The sequence below is a fragment of the Chrysochloris asiatica genome, unplaced genomic scaffold, assembly GCF_000296735.1.
Source record: "Chrysochloris asiatica unplaced genomic scaffold, ChrAsi1.0 scaffold00090, whole genome shotgun sequence".
NCBI lineage: Eukaryota > Metazoa > Chordata > Mammalia > Afrosoricida > Chrysochloridae > Chrysochloris > Chrysochloris asiatica.
This window is the reverse complement of record NW_006408608.1, coordinates 11,846,103-11,860,077: the sequence shown is the minus strand read 5'-3', so window position 1 is coordinate 11,860,077 and position 13,975 is coordinate 11,846,103. Positions and strand designations below refer to the sequence as shown.

The 13,975-nt window shown below is 38.5% G+C and overlaps 1 protein-coding gene across 2 annotated transcripts in view; it reads left to right on the top strand.

Moving 5' to 3' along the window:
* Positions 1-13,975, top strand: part of KIF1B (kinesin family member 1B) — a 196,135-nt gene that overhangs the window by 66,768 nt on the left and 115,392 nt on the right. For both annotated transcript variants that reach the window (XM_006866398.1, XM_006866399.1), the window contains 3 exons: positions 2,821-2,886; positions 6,213-6,391; positions 6,960-7,071. In XM_006866398.1, the coding sequence (XP_006866460.1) occupies positions 2,821-2,886; positions 6,213-6,391; positions 6,960-7,071 (357 nt within the window). The remainder of the gene's footprint in view (positions 1-2,820; positions 2,887-6,212; positions 6,392-6,959; positions 7,072-13,975) is intronic.

Sequence of the window (13,975 nt, the reverse complement as noted above, 5' to 3'; positions counted from 1 at the left end):
CATTACTTAATCTTGTATTATGTAAAGGTTTTATTATTGTTGTTAAGTGCTGTTGAATTGGTTCCAAGTCATAGTGACCCTGTATAGGATTTCCAATGAGCAGCTGTTGGGTTTGAACTGCTGACCTTTCATTTAACAGTCCATTGCATAATATTATCCAGGGATTATTGTATGCAGGGGTGTGCTGTGCCTCTGTATGCTAAGTACTGGACTGCTGACCACAAAGTTGGTGGTTCAAGTCCACCAACCATTATGCAGAAGAAAGATGAGGTTTTCTGCTCTTGCAAAAATTTGCAGCATCAGAAACCCAATACAAGGTCTCTATCAATCAGAACTGACACAATGGCTCTTAGCAACAACATTGTATGCAAAGAACAAAGGAATAATTAGTCCCTTTCCTTCAGAGGAACTTACATCTAGTGGGAACTATTGACGACATGTGTATGGTTGTCTGTAAAGGCAGGAAATTTAACACTTGGTAACAATTGTGCTTTATACCCATTGTCACGTTATTTATTTATTTATTTTTGAAAATTATTAAAACTTTTGAAACAATGAAATGTGTGAGATTCACTAAATATTAAAAGCTTAGTCTCCTGGCAAAGTTAGGTGTAAAAGTCCTGGTGTGGAGCTGCGAGTTAATGAACTGAACTGCAAATGCAGCTTTTAGGTGGGTTCTTGACTATAATCTTACATTAAAATACATAATTTAAATGCTCAGTTATAAATGTTAAGTCATTTTCAGAAAGTCACTACGTACTAGCCTACATTTTATTCTTATAATTAACTGTTTATGATATCTTTGCAATTGTCCTTTGCATATAGTAATAATAATAACTATAATGCTATTTAGAGAAAGCATCATGTAACACTCACTGTGTGTCAAGCACAAGTTTAAGTGCTGTGCAAATATTAGTTAATCCTTGTGTGGCACTGTAGGATAAGCACTGACAGGTAACCTCAAGGTCGACAGTTCAAACCCACCAGCCAGTCTTAGGTAACCCTAGACAGGATTGCTATGAGTGGGAGACTTGACAGCACTTAATAACAACAATCCTCATATAACCCTAAGCGGTAGATGTACTGTAACCCCCATTATACAGATGAGGAAACTGAGGCACAGGTTATGTCATTTACCCAGTAAATACAGAACTAGGATCCATATGCAGACAGGGTAATTCTGGAGTCTTTGCTTTTTGTCCCTATTAAAGTAGTTCTTCAACAATAGAATACTAGTTTGCAGACTGTAGCAGATTATACAAAATGACCATATTTATTTTATCCTATTACCACACTTAGTTTCTCATCCCTTTTTTCTTAATTTTAATTTGTTATTGGAGTTCTTGATAATTACTATTTTAATGCTAAAAAGCATGATTTCACAAAATGGTTATTCAGAAAATTTACTTTTAAATATATTTTGAATTTCATTTAGATTTCTGTAGATCATTATTTTTAAAATATGTGTTGATTGGCTTAATTTTAAAGGTCAAAAACCAAACCCAAACCCACTGTCAAACCAAACTCATAGCAACTCTATAGAACTACCTCATCATATGGTTTCCAAGACTTTACTGAAGCGTTGCTGCCCCTTTCTCCTGTGGAGCAATTGGTGTTTTTAACATTTGGTTAGCAGTTGAGCTCTTTAACTTCGCTACTGCCAGGTCTCCTATATTCTAAATGTATAATAATGGAAAACTCATTAGATTTCCTATTGCTTTTATTAAAACATTACATATTTTAAATAAGTTCAATATACTGTTGTTGTTGTTATTGTTAAGTGTCTTCAAGTCAGTTCTGACCCATAGTGACCCTATATAGAATTTCCAAGGAGCACTGGTAAGCTTGAACTGTGAACCTTCTGATTCAAACCGACTATGCAATCTAGCACATTAACCCACAGCACCCACCAGGACTCCAAGTTGAAGATATAGGGAGCATACAATTTTATTATTTTCCTGATCTGGAACAATTAATATTTTTTATTAGAAATTTCATGTAGAAGCTGTGGTCTGAAGACAGTGGTAAAGAACATTTAACTGTTAGTGATAAACAGCAACACTTTATATAGACACAAAATTATTCTTGAAAATTCCTTCAGTTATCCCCCTAAATTTATAAGGGATATAATAGCTAACAATATATCATAATCTTATATGACACGATAAATAACACGTGTATGTAAAATATGGTTTAACAATAGTGTTGTTGTTAATGCCAGCAAGTCGATTCTGACTCATAGCAATCCTGTATAGAGGTTCTATAGAGGTTCTGAGGAGTAGCTGGTGGGCTTAAACTGCTGACCTTGGGGCTAGCAGTCCAGTGCTTATCCTGCAGTGCCACACCAGGACTTCAATAGTAGTGTTGGTGCTGTAACTCTACTGATAGTAGAGTCACAGTTGCCTTAATATAGTGTGAAAGAATGAATCCACATCGATGTGGCATTCATTGTAGGATAAGCACTGGATTGCAAGGTTTGTTTGAACTGCAAGGTTGGTGGTTTAAATCCACCAACCACTCTTCGGAAACCTTATTCGAGAGTCGCTATGAGTCAGAAACAACTCGATGGCACGCACGTAATGACAATAACAATGATGTAACGTCACTATAAGAGGCTTAATTCTCCCTTTATTGCTGTGTGAGAGTTAAGATTAGATAAAAGGAATGTATTCAGTTTTCTTTTTAATTTCTTTGAAGCATTCATTGTACATTCATGTTGATGATGTTAATATTTTGAGAAGTCACTTAGTGCTCATGAATAACTTAGTGCTTCTCTGATGTATGATGTGCATATATCTCTCATTATGTTTCTTTCTGTAGTTATGTGAAGAATTATTTGAGAAAATCAATGACAACTGTAATGAAGAAATGTCTTACTCTGTTGAAGTGAGTACCACCCAGGGTTGAAGCCAGAGGCCTCTGTACTCCATCCCCTCAAACATGTCTTATAAATGGTGCCAAAGTATGATTATGCTACAGATCACTTGACCATGTGCCATTTTGTACTTTAGACAATTTCTAAGTTTTGGGTCTAATTATTCATGTTGCAGTTAAATCCTTGTTCATAGGCCTGTGCCTTTATTTTCAGTTATTTCTTTCGTATCTACCATGGGTGTCAAATAGTACGTTTGGATTGCCATGCGGCCTTTCAGAAAGAAAGGCTATATTGGTTTTCAGTCCTACCAGGAGGGTGTAAGCACCCATTATGCTCCCATCAACATTTAGTGGCATTGTTTTTTCATGTTTACCAATTTGAAAACTTCTCAGTTTGCTTATATTTGAATCTTTTGGATTATTAGTGTGGCTGAACATCTTTTAAATTATGCGTGTGCCTTTTTATATTTTGGGTGTTCAATGCTTTTATTTATTTGTATGAACGCTTCACATTTAACACTATTGTTAATGTGTTTTAACAGGCCTAGGTCTTTTAAAATGTATGTAATGAATCCTCTCCCCTTTATAATTGCTTATACTTGAAAAGTTATTTTTCATCTAGTAATGGCTCTTTCAGTGAGAACTCTGCAGAAATGCTTCTGCATACATTAATTTAATTCAACAAGAACTTGTTTTGAACAATTTAGCTATTTCGTAAGCAAGCTCTAGACTCTCCCCTCTTTTTTTTTATTTTGGACTCTGATTAAAAAATATATATACGTGTATGTGTGTGTGTGTGTATATATATATATATATACATACATACATACATATTAGTTGTTGTTGTCAGGTGTCATCAAGTCGGAACCGACTCATAGTGATCCCATGCACAGCAGAACAAAACAATGTCCGATCCTGGGCCAACCTCATTACCGCTGCCTCACTCGATGCCATCAATGATGCCACCTGGCCGATCAATTTCGTTGGGGGTCTTCTTCTTTTTCTCTGACCCTCCATCTTACCCAGCATGACATCCTTTTCCAGTGACTGTTCCCTCTGGACAATATGTCCAAAGTATGAGAGACAAAGCTTAACCATCCTGGCCTCCCAGGAGCACTCTGGCTGCATTTCTTCCAAAACAGATCTATTGATTCTTTTGGCAGTCCATGGCACTTTTAGTATTCTCCAACACCACAATTCAAAGGCATCAATTCTTCTACGATCTTCCTTATTCACTGTCCAGCTTTCGCATCCATATGAGGCTATTGAAAATACCATGCCTTGGATCAGGCACATATATATGTATATATACATATATAAATAAAACTTCCCCAATCCAATAGCTACTTTGGATCTTTTCTGTGAAATATATTACATACATTCATAAATGTTAATTCTGCCGTGTAAAAATCATGCACCAACAGGGAAATGTGCTGCTCTAAAGATACGAAAAGAATCCACAGAGTCAGTGTACCAAAAGGAAATGATTAATGTTCAACCATTTCAAGAGGTTGATCAAGAGCCAGTGATACTGAAGGAGGAAGTCCAAGGTGAATTGAAGGAATTGGTGTAAAGAACAAGGCACCAGGAATTTATGGAATCAAAATTGAAATCTTTAAAGAAAGTGAGGTGGCACAGGAGGCACTCACTCATCTCTGCCAAGAAATTTGGAAGACAACTGTCTGGCCAACTGATTGGAAGAGATCCATATTTGTGCCCATTCCAAAGAGAGGTGACCCAACGGAAATCATTAGACAATCTCTTTGATATACCATGTGAGTAAAGTTTTACTCAAGGTAATACAGAAATGGCTGCAAGCATACATTGATAGTGAACTTCCAGAAGTGCAAGCTGGATTCAGAAGAGGCCGTGGAACGTAGGATATCATTGCTGATGTCCTGTGGCTCTTGGCTGAAAGCAGAGTATATCAGAAAGATATTTACCTGTGCTTTATTGAGCATGCAAAGACTTTCAATTGTGTGGATCATGACAAGCCATGGACAACACTGTGAAATATGAGTATTCCGGAACACTTAATTGTGTTCATGAGGAATCTGTACCTAAACCAAGAGGCAGTTGTTCGAACAAAACATGGGAACACTGAATGGTTTAAAATTAAGAAAGGTGTGCAGCAAGGTTGTATTCTTTCACCATACTTATTCAACCTGTATGCTAAGCAAATAATCTGAGAATCTGGGTTATATGAAGAAAAACATGGCATCAGGATTGGAGAAAGACTCATTAACAACCTGCGATATGCAGATGATACAACCTTGCTTGCTGAAAGTGAAGAGGACTTGAAACATTTACTGATGAAGATCAAAGAGTACAGCCTTCAGTATGGATTGCATCTCAATGTCAGGAAAACAAAAATCCTTACCACTGGACCAATAAACAACATTCTTATCAGCGGAGAAAAGATTGAAGTTGTCAAGGACTTCATTCTTCTTGGATCAACTATCAATACTCACAGAAGCAGCAGTCAAGAAATCAACTGATGTATTTATTAGGCAAATCTGCTGCACAAGACCTTTTTAAAGTGTTGAAGAGCAAAGATGTCAGCTTGAGGACTAAGGTGCACTTGATCCAAGCCATGATATTTTCAATAACCTCATATGCATGCGAAAGCTGGACAGTGATTGGTTAGTGAACATGGAATTTGAGGGAAGGGAGTTTAGATGAATTAAATGTGTAATAATCTCAGGTTAGAAATGTTCATCTTAGTGTGTTTATCTCCATGATAGGAATGGTCCTGTTGGTAAAACAGGAATTCTGAAGTATAGTCTGAGTGTTCAGGGAGGTTCCTCTCCTCCAAAATCATCTTCCATGCTGATCAGCTCTCATCCCTTCTAGTGGAGACATTATCCATATTCAGTTACATTGTAGTTAGTCTTGTCAGAGTCATTGATTTCTTTTGTCTTCCCTACTTTGCGATATTGATGTTTTAACTATGATACAAGTCTAATTTCCAGGCTCTTGGGGGTATCTCACTATAATCCGCAGTTATTGACAATATTGTGCGTTTTAAGAAACATACTGATAAATTACTATGAAAAGTGGTATTTTTCTGCCTAAGGCAGTGACAACCAATATATGCTAGAGATAGCTGTGCTTCCTTTTCCTTCCTGAGAAAGTTAGGAGTTTAGCTCTAGACTATACAGTGTGATGTTTGTGTTGATTGCTAATAGAATATAAAAGGGCTAGGACTATGACATTTTACTTGATAAAAGTTGCTGATTTCTAATTATAGAGCACTTAAAAAATTTAGTTTTAAATGTTTTTGATATATAGGATTTCTTTTGTAAGTCCTCTAATTTACTTTAGTGTTTTCTTTTTAGGTGAGCTACATGGAAATATACTGTGAGAGAGTACGAGATTTGCTGAATCCAAAAAACAAGGGTAATTTGCGTGTGCGTGAACACCCTCTTCTTGGACCTTATGTGGAGGATCTGTCAAAGCTGGCAGTCACTTCCTACACAGACATCGCTGACCTCATGGATGCTGGGAACAAAGCCAGGTATGGTAGAAAATAGACCAAAGAAAGAGGTCTTTGGCACGATTTGTGGCTCCTTGTTCCCTGTTAGGCCTTTGAACCACATTCATAACTATGAAAGTTGTTCTTATTGTGGAGTCCTGTGATCATTTGACTGAAAAGGTGAGGACTGCATTTTATGGTATCTTTCTTATCAAAACACATTAGAACTTTAGTTAAGTTTCACTTTTAGGTTTTGATCAACTCATGGTAAAATGTTAGTAATCACATTTCTACATGACTGTTTTAGTAATTGATTCTGAAATAAATGAATACCTGATAAAGAATCAAAATTAAATGCTTCAGTGGTTCCTAATGGGACAGCTGGAGTATGAAAAGTGCTTCGAATGGCGGTTGCCTTTAGAGTTAGAGAAGAACGTGATAGGCTCACAAATAAAGCAGTATTGAGAGAAAGAATGTGATGATCTTCAATCTGTGACTAAGTTTAAAACTGTTGCTTGTGATTGTTATGCTAGTAATGTGGAACCCATTGTACATTTTAACCTTTATTTAAGAATTCTATTGTCACATGGTCACCTTTATATTTATTTAGGACAGTGGCAGCTACCAACATGAATGAAACAAGTAGCCGTTCCCACGCTGTGTTTACCATTGTTTTCACCCAGAAGAAACAAGACACTGAGACCAACCTTTCCACTGAGAAGGTGGGAGAATTTCAGTCCTTGGGTGTGAATTTTAAGAGGTGGAGACTTTCAAAAGTCCCACTTGCTGTCCTTTACAGTTTGTGGATGGGAGGAACGTTGCTGTTGTACTTAATGGAAGGGTGTTTTATAACCTCTGCCTATCACTTTCTTTTGCCATAAACACAATTTTGTATAGGAATTCTGACGTCAAAATACAAAATAGAGTTAACAAAAAACAAGCCAAGATTTGGGTTTTCAAAAGCGACATTAAGAGTTAACCAGTTCCTTGGCTACCTAAAATGAGGAGGTGATAAAGGCACAGAGTGACTGGCTTATAAGTTTTCAATTGGGAGTTTAATTGAAGCTAAAATTCAGATAAAAACTGAATATTGTTCATCTTATCTAGTTGGGTCTAGTGAAAAAAGATGGGGTAAGATTCTTATGATTCAATAGTGAGTAATTGTTATCGTGACTAATTGCGACTGTCACAACTGTAAAGGTGGAAGCTTTGTAACAAAAAGGGGGAAGTAGTTATCTTACAGTCCAGAAACAGAGGATCCTAGGACCATCAAGGGAGAAGAGCACAAGCAGAATGCAGGACCTTATCCAGAGAAGCAGCGACACCAGAGATGGAGGTAGATGGATCATGGAGAGAGAGAGCAGCTTAGGACTCTAGATTCATGGGAAGAGAGGGACTGGGAGCTGGTGGCTAGGAGGCAGACTTGCAGACTGTGTGTGCCCTTTTATACACTTATGGGTGTATAAATGCTGTAAATTATTGTATATGCCTGAATAATTAAAAAAAATAAAATAAAGCTGAAATGACTAGAGAGAAATAGTTATCTGATGGTTCATGGAGGGGATTATAATCATTGTAATGAAACAGGTGTATGATTTGTTGAATGTAAAATTGATGATTTGACCTGTAAACTTTCACTCAATTCACAATAAAAACTTAAAAAAAGAAAAAAGAAAACCCTAGGAGTAGTTCTACTTTCTCCTTAGGTTCACTATGAGTAGTAAATGAAAAAAAAAAGAGTTAACCAGTTCTTTACAAAGAAAAGCCTTCCTTTTCTTCTCTGCTGAAACCTCTTAATTATTACCTTATTATTTTTGTTTGCTGTGGGTAATTTATTTTTTGAGGTGTGATAGTGTTACTATTGGATTTAATATCTTTGGGCTTTTGTTTTCCATCTATAACAACCTCAATACCAAAAAAAAAAAGAAAGAAAGAAACCTGTTGTCCTGAACTCATTTCCAATTCCTAGCATGTGTGTCAGTGTTGAACTATACTCCTTACTTTGTTGTTGTTGTTAGATGCCATTGAGTCAGTTCCGAGTCATAGCGACCCTATGCTCAACAGAATGAAACACTGTCCAGTCCTGCACCCTCCTGCCAATATGTCCGAAGTTTGAGAGACAAAGCTTGGCCATCTGGCCTCTAAGGAGCACTCTGGCTGCACTTCTTCCAAAACAGATATATTGGTTCTTTTGACAGCCCATGGCACTTTTAGTATTCTCCTCCAATACCATAATACAAAGGCATCAGTTCTTCTATGGTCTTCCTTATTCACTGTTCAGTTTTCTCATGCATATGAGGTTATTGAAAATACCATGGTTTGGGTCAGGCACACCTTAGTCCTCAAGCTGACATCTTTGCTCTTCAACACTTTTAAAAAGTTCCTGTGCGGCAGATTTGCCTAATGCATTACGTCGTCTGATCTCTTGACTGCTGCTTCTGTGAGTGTTGATAGTTGATCCAAGAAGAGTGAAGTCCTTGACAACTTCAATCTCTTCTCTGTTGATAAGAATGTTGTTTATTGGTCCAGTGGTGAGGATTTTTGTTTTCTTGACATTGAGATGTAATCCATACCAAAAGCTGTGCTCTTTGATCTTCATCAGTAAATGTTTTAAGTCCTCTTCACTTTCAGCAAGCAAGGTTGTATCATCTGCATATTGCAGGTTGTTAATGAGTCTTCCTCCAATCCTGATGCCATGTTTTTCTTCATATAACCCAGCAAATCAAAACAACAATGAGATATCATCTCACACCAACAATAATAGCAAAGATGAAAAACTAGAGGACAATAAATGCTGGCGGGGATGTGGAGAGACTGGGACACTCCTGCATTGCTGGTGGGACTGCAAAATGGTCCAACCTCTCTGGAAAGCAACATGGCACTTCCTCAGAAGATTGGAAATAGAAATACCTTATGATCCAGCAATTCCTCTACTTGGTATTTACCCACAAGAAATACAAACCATCACATGAGAAGATATATGCACACCAATGTTTATAGCAGCACTATTTACAATAGCAAAAAGATGGAGACAGCCAAAGTACCTATTAACTGAAGAATGGATAAACAAACTGTGGTACATACACACAATGGAATATTATGCTACCCTGAAGAATAACAAGGAAGCTGCAAGCCACCGCATAACACGGATGAACCTTGAGGACATTATGTTGATTGAAATTAGTCATTCACAAAAGGAGAAATACTGCATAGGACCACTACTGTAAAAGACTAAGAAAAAGAACCCATACTAAAGGGTATGGGGGGTTCTTTGCGGGGGTTGTTCTTTGCTGGTTACTGGGATGTGGGGTGAGATTAGGGAGGGGAAGGTGGAGCACAGGGCAGGGAATAGACACAGGATAGTTTGCGTGCTGTGGAGGGGGTCAATATAGAAGAAGAGGGAGGAGAATGGAAGAACAAAGCGATGGGAGAACAATTAGGCACGTTTGCATGGGCTAAGTGGGACATAGGTAAAGAATGGTGTATGCACAACCTTGGAACAACAGGATTTTGGGATATAGGGATTGAGACATGGTTGGAATGGGGAAAAGGGAATAATGTGAAGATGCTTGGCTTTCTTTTGAATCTTGGTTTCCCTTGCATACCATTATAAAATAGACACTGGAGGGGCAGAGAAAGGAATAGCCAGAAATATCACTATAGAAAGCTTGTAAGTCCATCTTCTGCCCATAACTGATTGTAATACCTAAAATGAGGCTACAGAGTGCCCAGTGAAGGAGGCTTCCTGCGGAGCGTCTGTATTACATAAAACCAAAGGTGGAATCCTGAATAGCATCCAGAATCTTCAGAAGTGGGAAATTTTCACTTGACAGGATGGGCAGACCAGCTTGGAGCTGCTGGAAGAACAGAAGATACTTCTTGAAAGACCCACAGGAAAAATACAAAACAATATAGGCAGACCGACTGATTACTACAACAACAAGCAAGTTGCTCGCCCAGGAGACATCAAGGCAAGTGGTTAGGTCACCTCAGAGCAAACCCACTTCCAAGACTAAGACTCAATGCGAATACATGCTCTGATTGGTGACCACATTCATCACCGATAAGGGGAAGTGATAGAAAAACAGCAATGAAGTTGCGAGCTAAGCCCTACAGTGTTCAGTAGACTCCTGTGAACCCGGGTGGAGACCTGGTTGGCCAGCAGTGTGGCAAAACCTGGGGACTCCTGGGCCCAGAGTCAGTGACATAGCCACAGAGGATTAGAGTAGAGAGTAAAGGGTCCAGCTGATAAGAAGAGAGGGCATATGCACAAGAACCACCCATACATGCAGATAATACCCACTTGACCTGGCTTCAATGACTGGATGATCAGAGCTCAACTAGAAGAAGAAAGAAGAGGAAAAAAAGAGTAATCTGATACAGTTTGATGAACTTGACCTACACCTATGGATGCAGTAGCTCAAAAGAAGGAACAAATCTTTACAGCAAGGATCATTCCCACCGCCTCCATACACAGAGTAGACAGGGATGGGCAACTTGGATATTGGCTACCCAAAATGGGGGTGCACCAAAGGCAAGAAGTGACTGGCTTACAAGCGTTCAAGAGGGAACCTAGATCCAGAGGGCGTGGAGAAAGGTCAAATCTCCATTGAGTGGTATCCAATCTGTCTTGGCGGGCCTGGGAAATGCGGATAGGTCTCTTGTGATACAATAGTGAATAATCGTTATCAGGACTGCTTGTGAGGGTTGCAAATGTAAAGGTAGATGGTTTGTAGCAAAAGGAGGGGAGTGATTAACTTTTCAATCTAGGAGCGGAGGTCCCTGGGACCATCAAAGGAGAAGAGTGGAGAGCAGGACCTTACCCAAAGAAGCAGTGATGCCAGATTTGGAGGCAGAGATGATGACGTGGAGAGATGGGAGTGGCTGGGGACTTTAGACCCAGAGAGGGAGAGGGGCTGTGTGCTGATGACCGGAGGGCAGGCTTGTAGGGTATAGCCTCTGGTTGGTTGGTGATGCATGAAGGGGATTGTAACCATGGCAATGAAACGATATACAATAGGATGAATGTAAAACTAATGTTCTTCCATGTAAACTATCACATAATTCAGAATAAAACATTTAAAAAAAATTATCATGGACTCTAGACTTTCTAGAGTATTGGAGGGTGGATGAACCCTCCTGAAACAAATGCTCTGAGGTAATTTTTAAACTTTATCAAAAATATCTCCTGGGGTCTTCTTAAGACCGAGTAATTTAGCTTGGCTAGTTAAAAAGGACTGCCTTGAGCATTGTACTGTTTTTTTTTTTGTTTTGTTTTTTGTGAACTGAATGTTAGTTTACATGGAAGAACATCGGCTTTACACCATCATTTCATTGCAATCTCCTCCATGCATCCTCATTCAGTAGTATTTGCTTCCATTCCCTCTGTGTCTTTTTTTTTGGGGGGTGGGGTGGGAAGAAGGGGAGAGATGTACACACAAACACTCAGGAATATGTAATAATTTAAACAACCAAAGAACACATTCTGCAAACCTGCCTCCTAGCCGCCAGCACTCAGTCCCTCTCCTTCTATGAGTCTAGAGTCCTCAGTGAGCATTGTGCTCTTTTAAGAATTACCCATAGGAGTCCTGGTGTGGCGCTATGGGTTAATGTGCCAGACTGCAAAAGCCGTTTGAACTGCAAGGTTGGTGGTTCAAGCTCACAGCTGCTCCTCAGAAACCCTATACATGGTCGCTATGGATCGGAACCAACTTGACAGCACTTAACAACAACAATATAAGCAATGGAATTGACACCAGCAAACTCAAAGGATGAGATGGAAACTTTAGTGGACTTTGAGTTCATGTTACTGAGGGAGGAGCAACTCAGAAAAAGAGTTGGAGAATCATTGCACAATTTAAAGACTGTAATCATTGTTCCTGAATTGTACATGTAGAAACTGTTGAATTGGTGTGTGCTTTGCTGTGCACATTCTCCAATAGAAGCAAAAGAAATAATATTTAAAGAAAATTGCAAAAATGAGAAATATATACATTTCTTGCTCTATAGTGCAACATGAGGTCTTGTTCATTGTTGGTGGGAATGCAAAATGGAATAGTCACTTTGAAAGGCAGTCTCACAGTTTCTTATAAACATAAATATAGTCTTACCATATAACCCAGCATTTGTGTTTCTAGAAGAGAATTTCAAATTATCATAGGCGCTAGACTTTCTTGAGCCTTGGAGGCTGGATAAACTTTCCTGAAACAAATGCTCTCAGGTACTCTTAGCCAATTATGTTCACATACTTACATATGATTGTTTAGAGCAGCTTTATTTATAATCACCAAGCTAGGAAGTAACCAAGATAATCCTACAATGCATGAGTGGATAAACATGTATCCATGCAATGGAGTATTATTCAGCAAGAAAAAGAAAGGAGCTATCACACCACAGAAAGACTGAAAGAACCTTATAAGTGCATATTGCTAAGTGAAAAGAGATAGTCTAAAAAAGCTACATACCAGATGATTCCAGTTACATGACATTCTGGACAAGACAAAACTATAAAGACAGTAAAACGAACGGCAGTTAACGGGGACTCAGGAGGAGGGATGAATACATGGAGCATCAGCCATTTTGAGGGCAGTGAGAGGATACATGACAAACATTTGTCAAAACGTGTAGGACTGTGCCACATAGAGTGGACACATATGTAAACTATGGGGTTTAGTTAATAATAATAATGCATCAATATTGGTTTATCAGGAGCTTTGATGGAACAATGGTTTAGTGTTTAGTTTGAACCCACCAGTCATTCGGCAACAGAAAGATGTGGCAGTCCTCTTCTGTAAAGAATATAGCCTTGGAAACTATATGGGTCATTTCTACTCTGTCTTGTAGAGTTTCTATGAGTCTGAATTAGCTAGCTGGCAGTGAGTTGATTTTGTTGTTAGGTATGTTTGGGAGCAGTGGGAGGTTTATAGAGGATAACACAGTGTGGTTAAGTGCTTGATTGCTAATGGATAGCTGCTCCCAGGAGAAAGATATGGCAGTTTGCTTCCATAAAGAGATTACAGCCTTGGAGAAACCCTATGAAACAGTTCTACTCTCTCATGGGGTCCCTATGAATCTAGAATCAAGTCGATGGCTATGAGTATTGGTTCATCAATCATAACAGATATCCTACAGGAATATCTAAGATGTACATCTTAGCAGAAATATTGTGTAGTAGGAAGAGCACATATGAGAACTACACAATTTTTCTGTAAACCTAAAACGGCTCTGAAAAAAACACAGTTGTTAAAATTGGGGTAGAAGTACTTCTCATTAGGTTATCTGCTAACTTGGTGCTTCTTAGCCAGAGGTTACAGCACTCATGTTGTTTTACTAGTCAGCTTTCTTTGTGTGAATGCCAACAGGTAACATTCTACGTGAAAGCAGTTTTGTTCATCACTGATAATGTCAAACCTGAGAAATTAAACGTTAATCCCATAGCCTTGGTTTCCTTGATGATCTGTTATTTAATGAATTTATGAGTTTTGTGTACTTTTAGAACATTCTGGAAGAGTCCTGTTGGCACAAATGATTAAGCACTTACCTGCTAATAGTAAGATTGGCAGTTTGAACCTACCCAGAGACTCCACAGGAGAAAGACATGGGGATCTACTTCCATAAAGATTACAG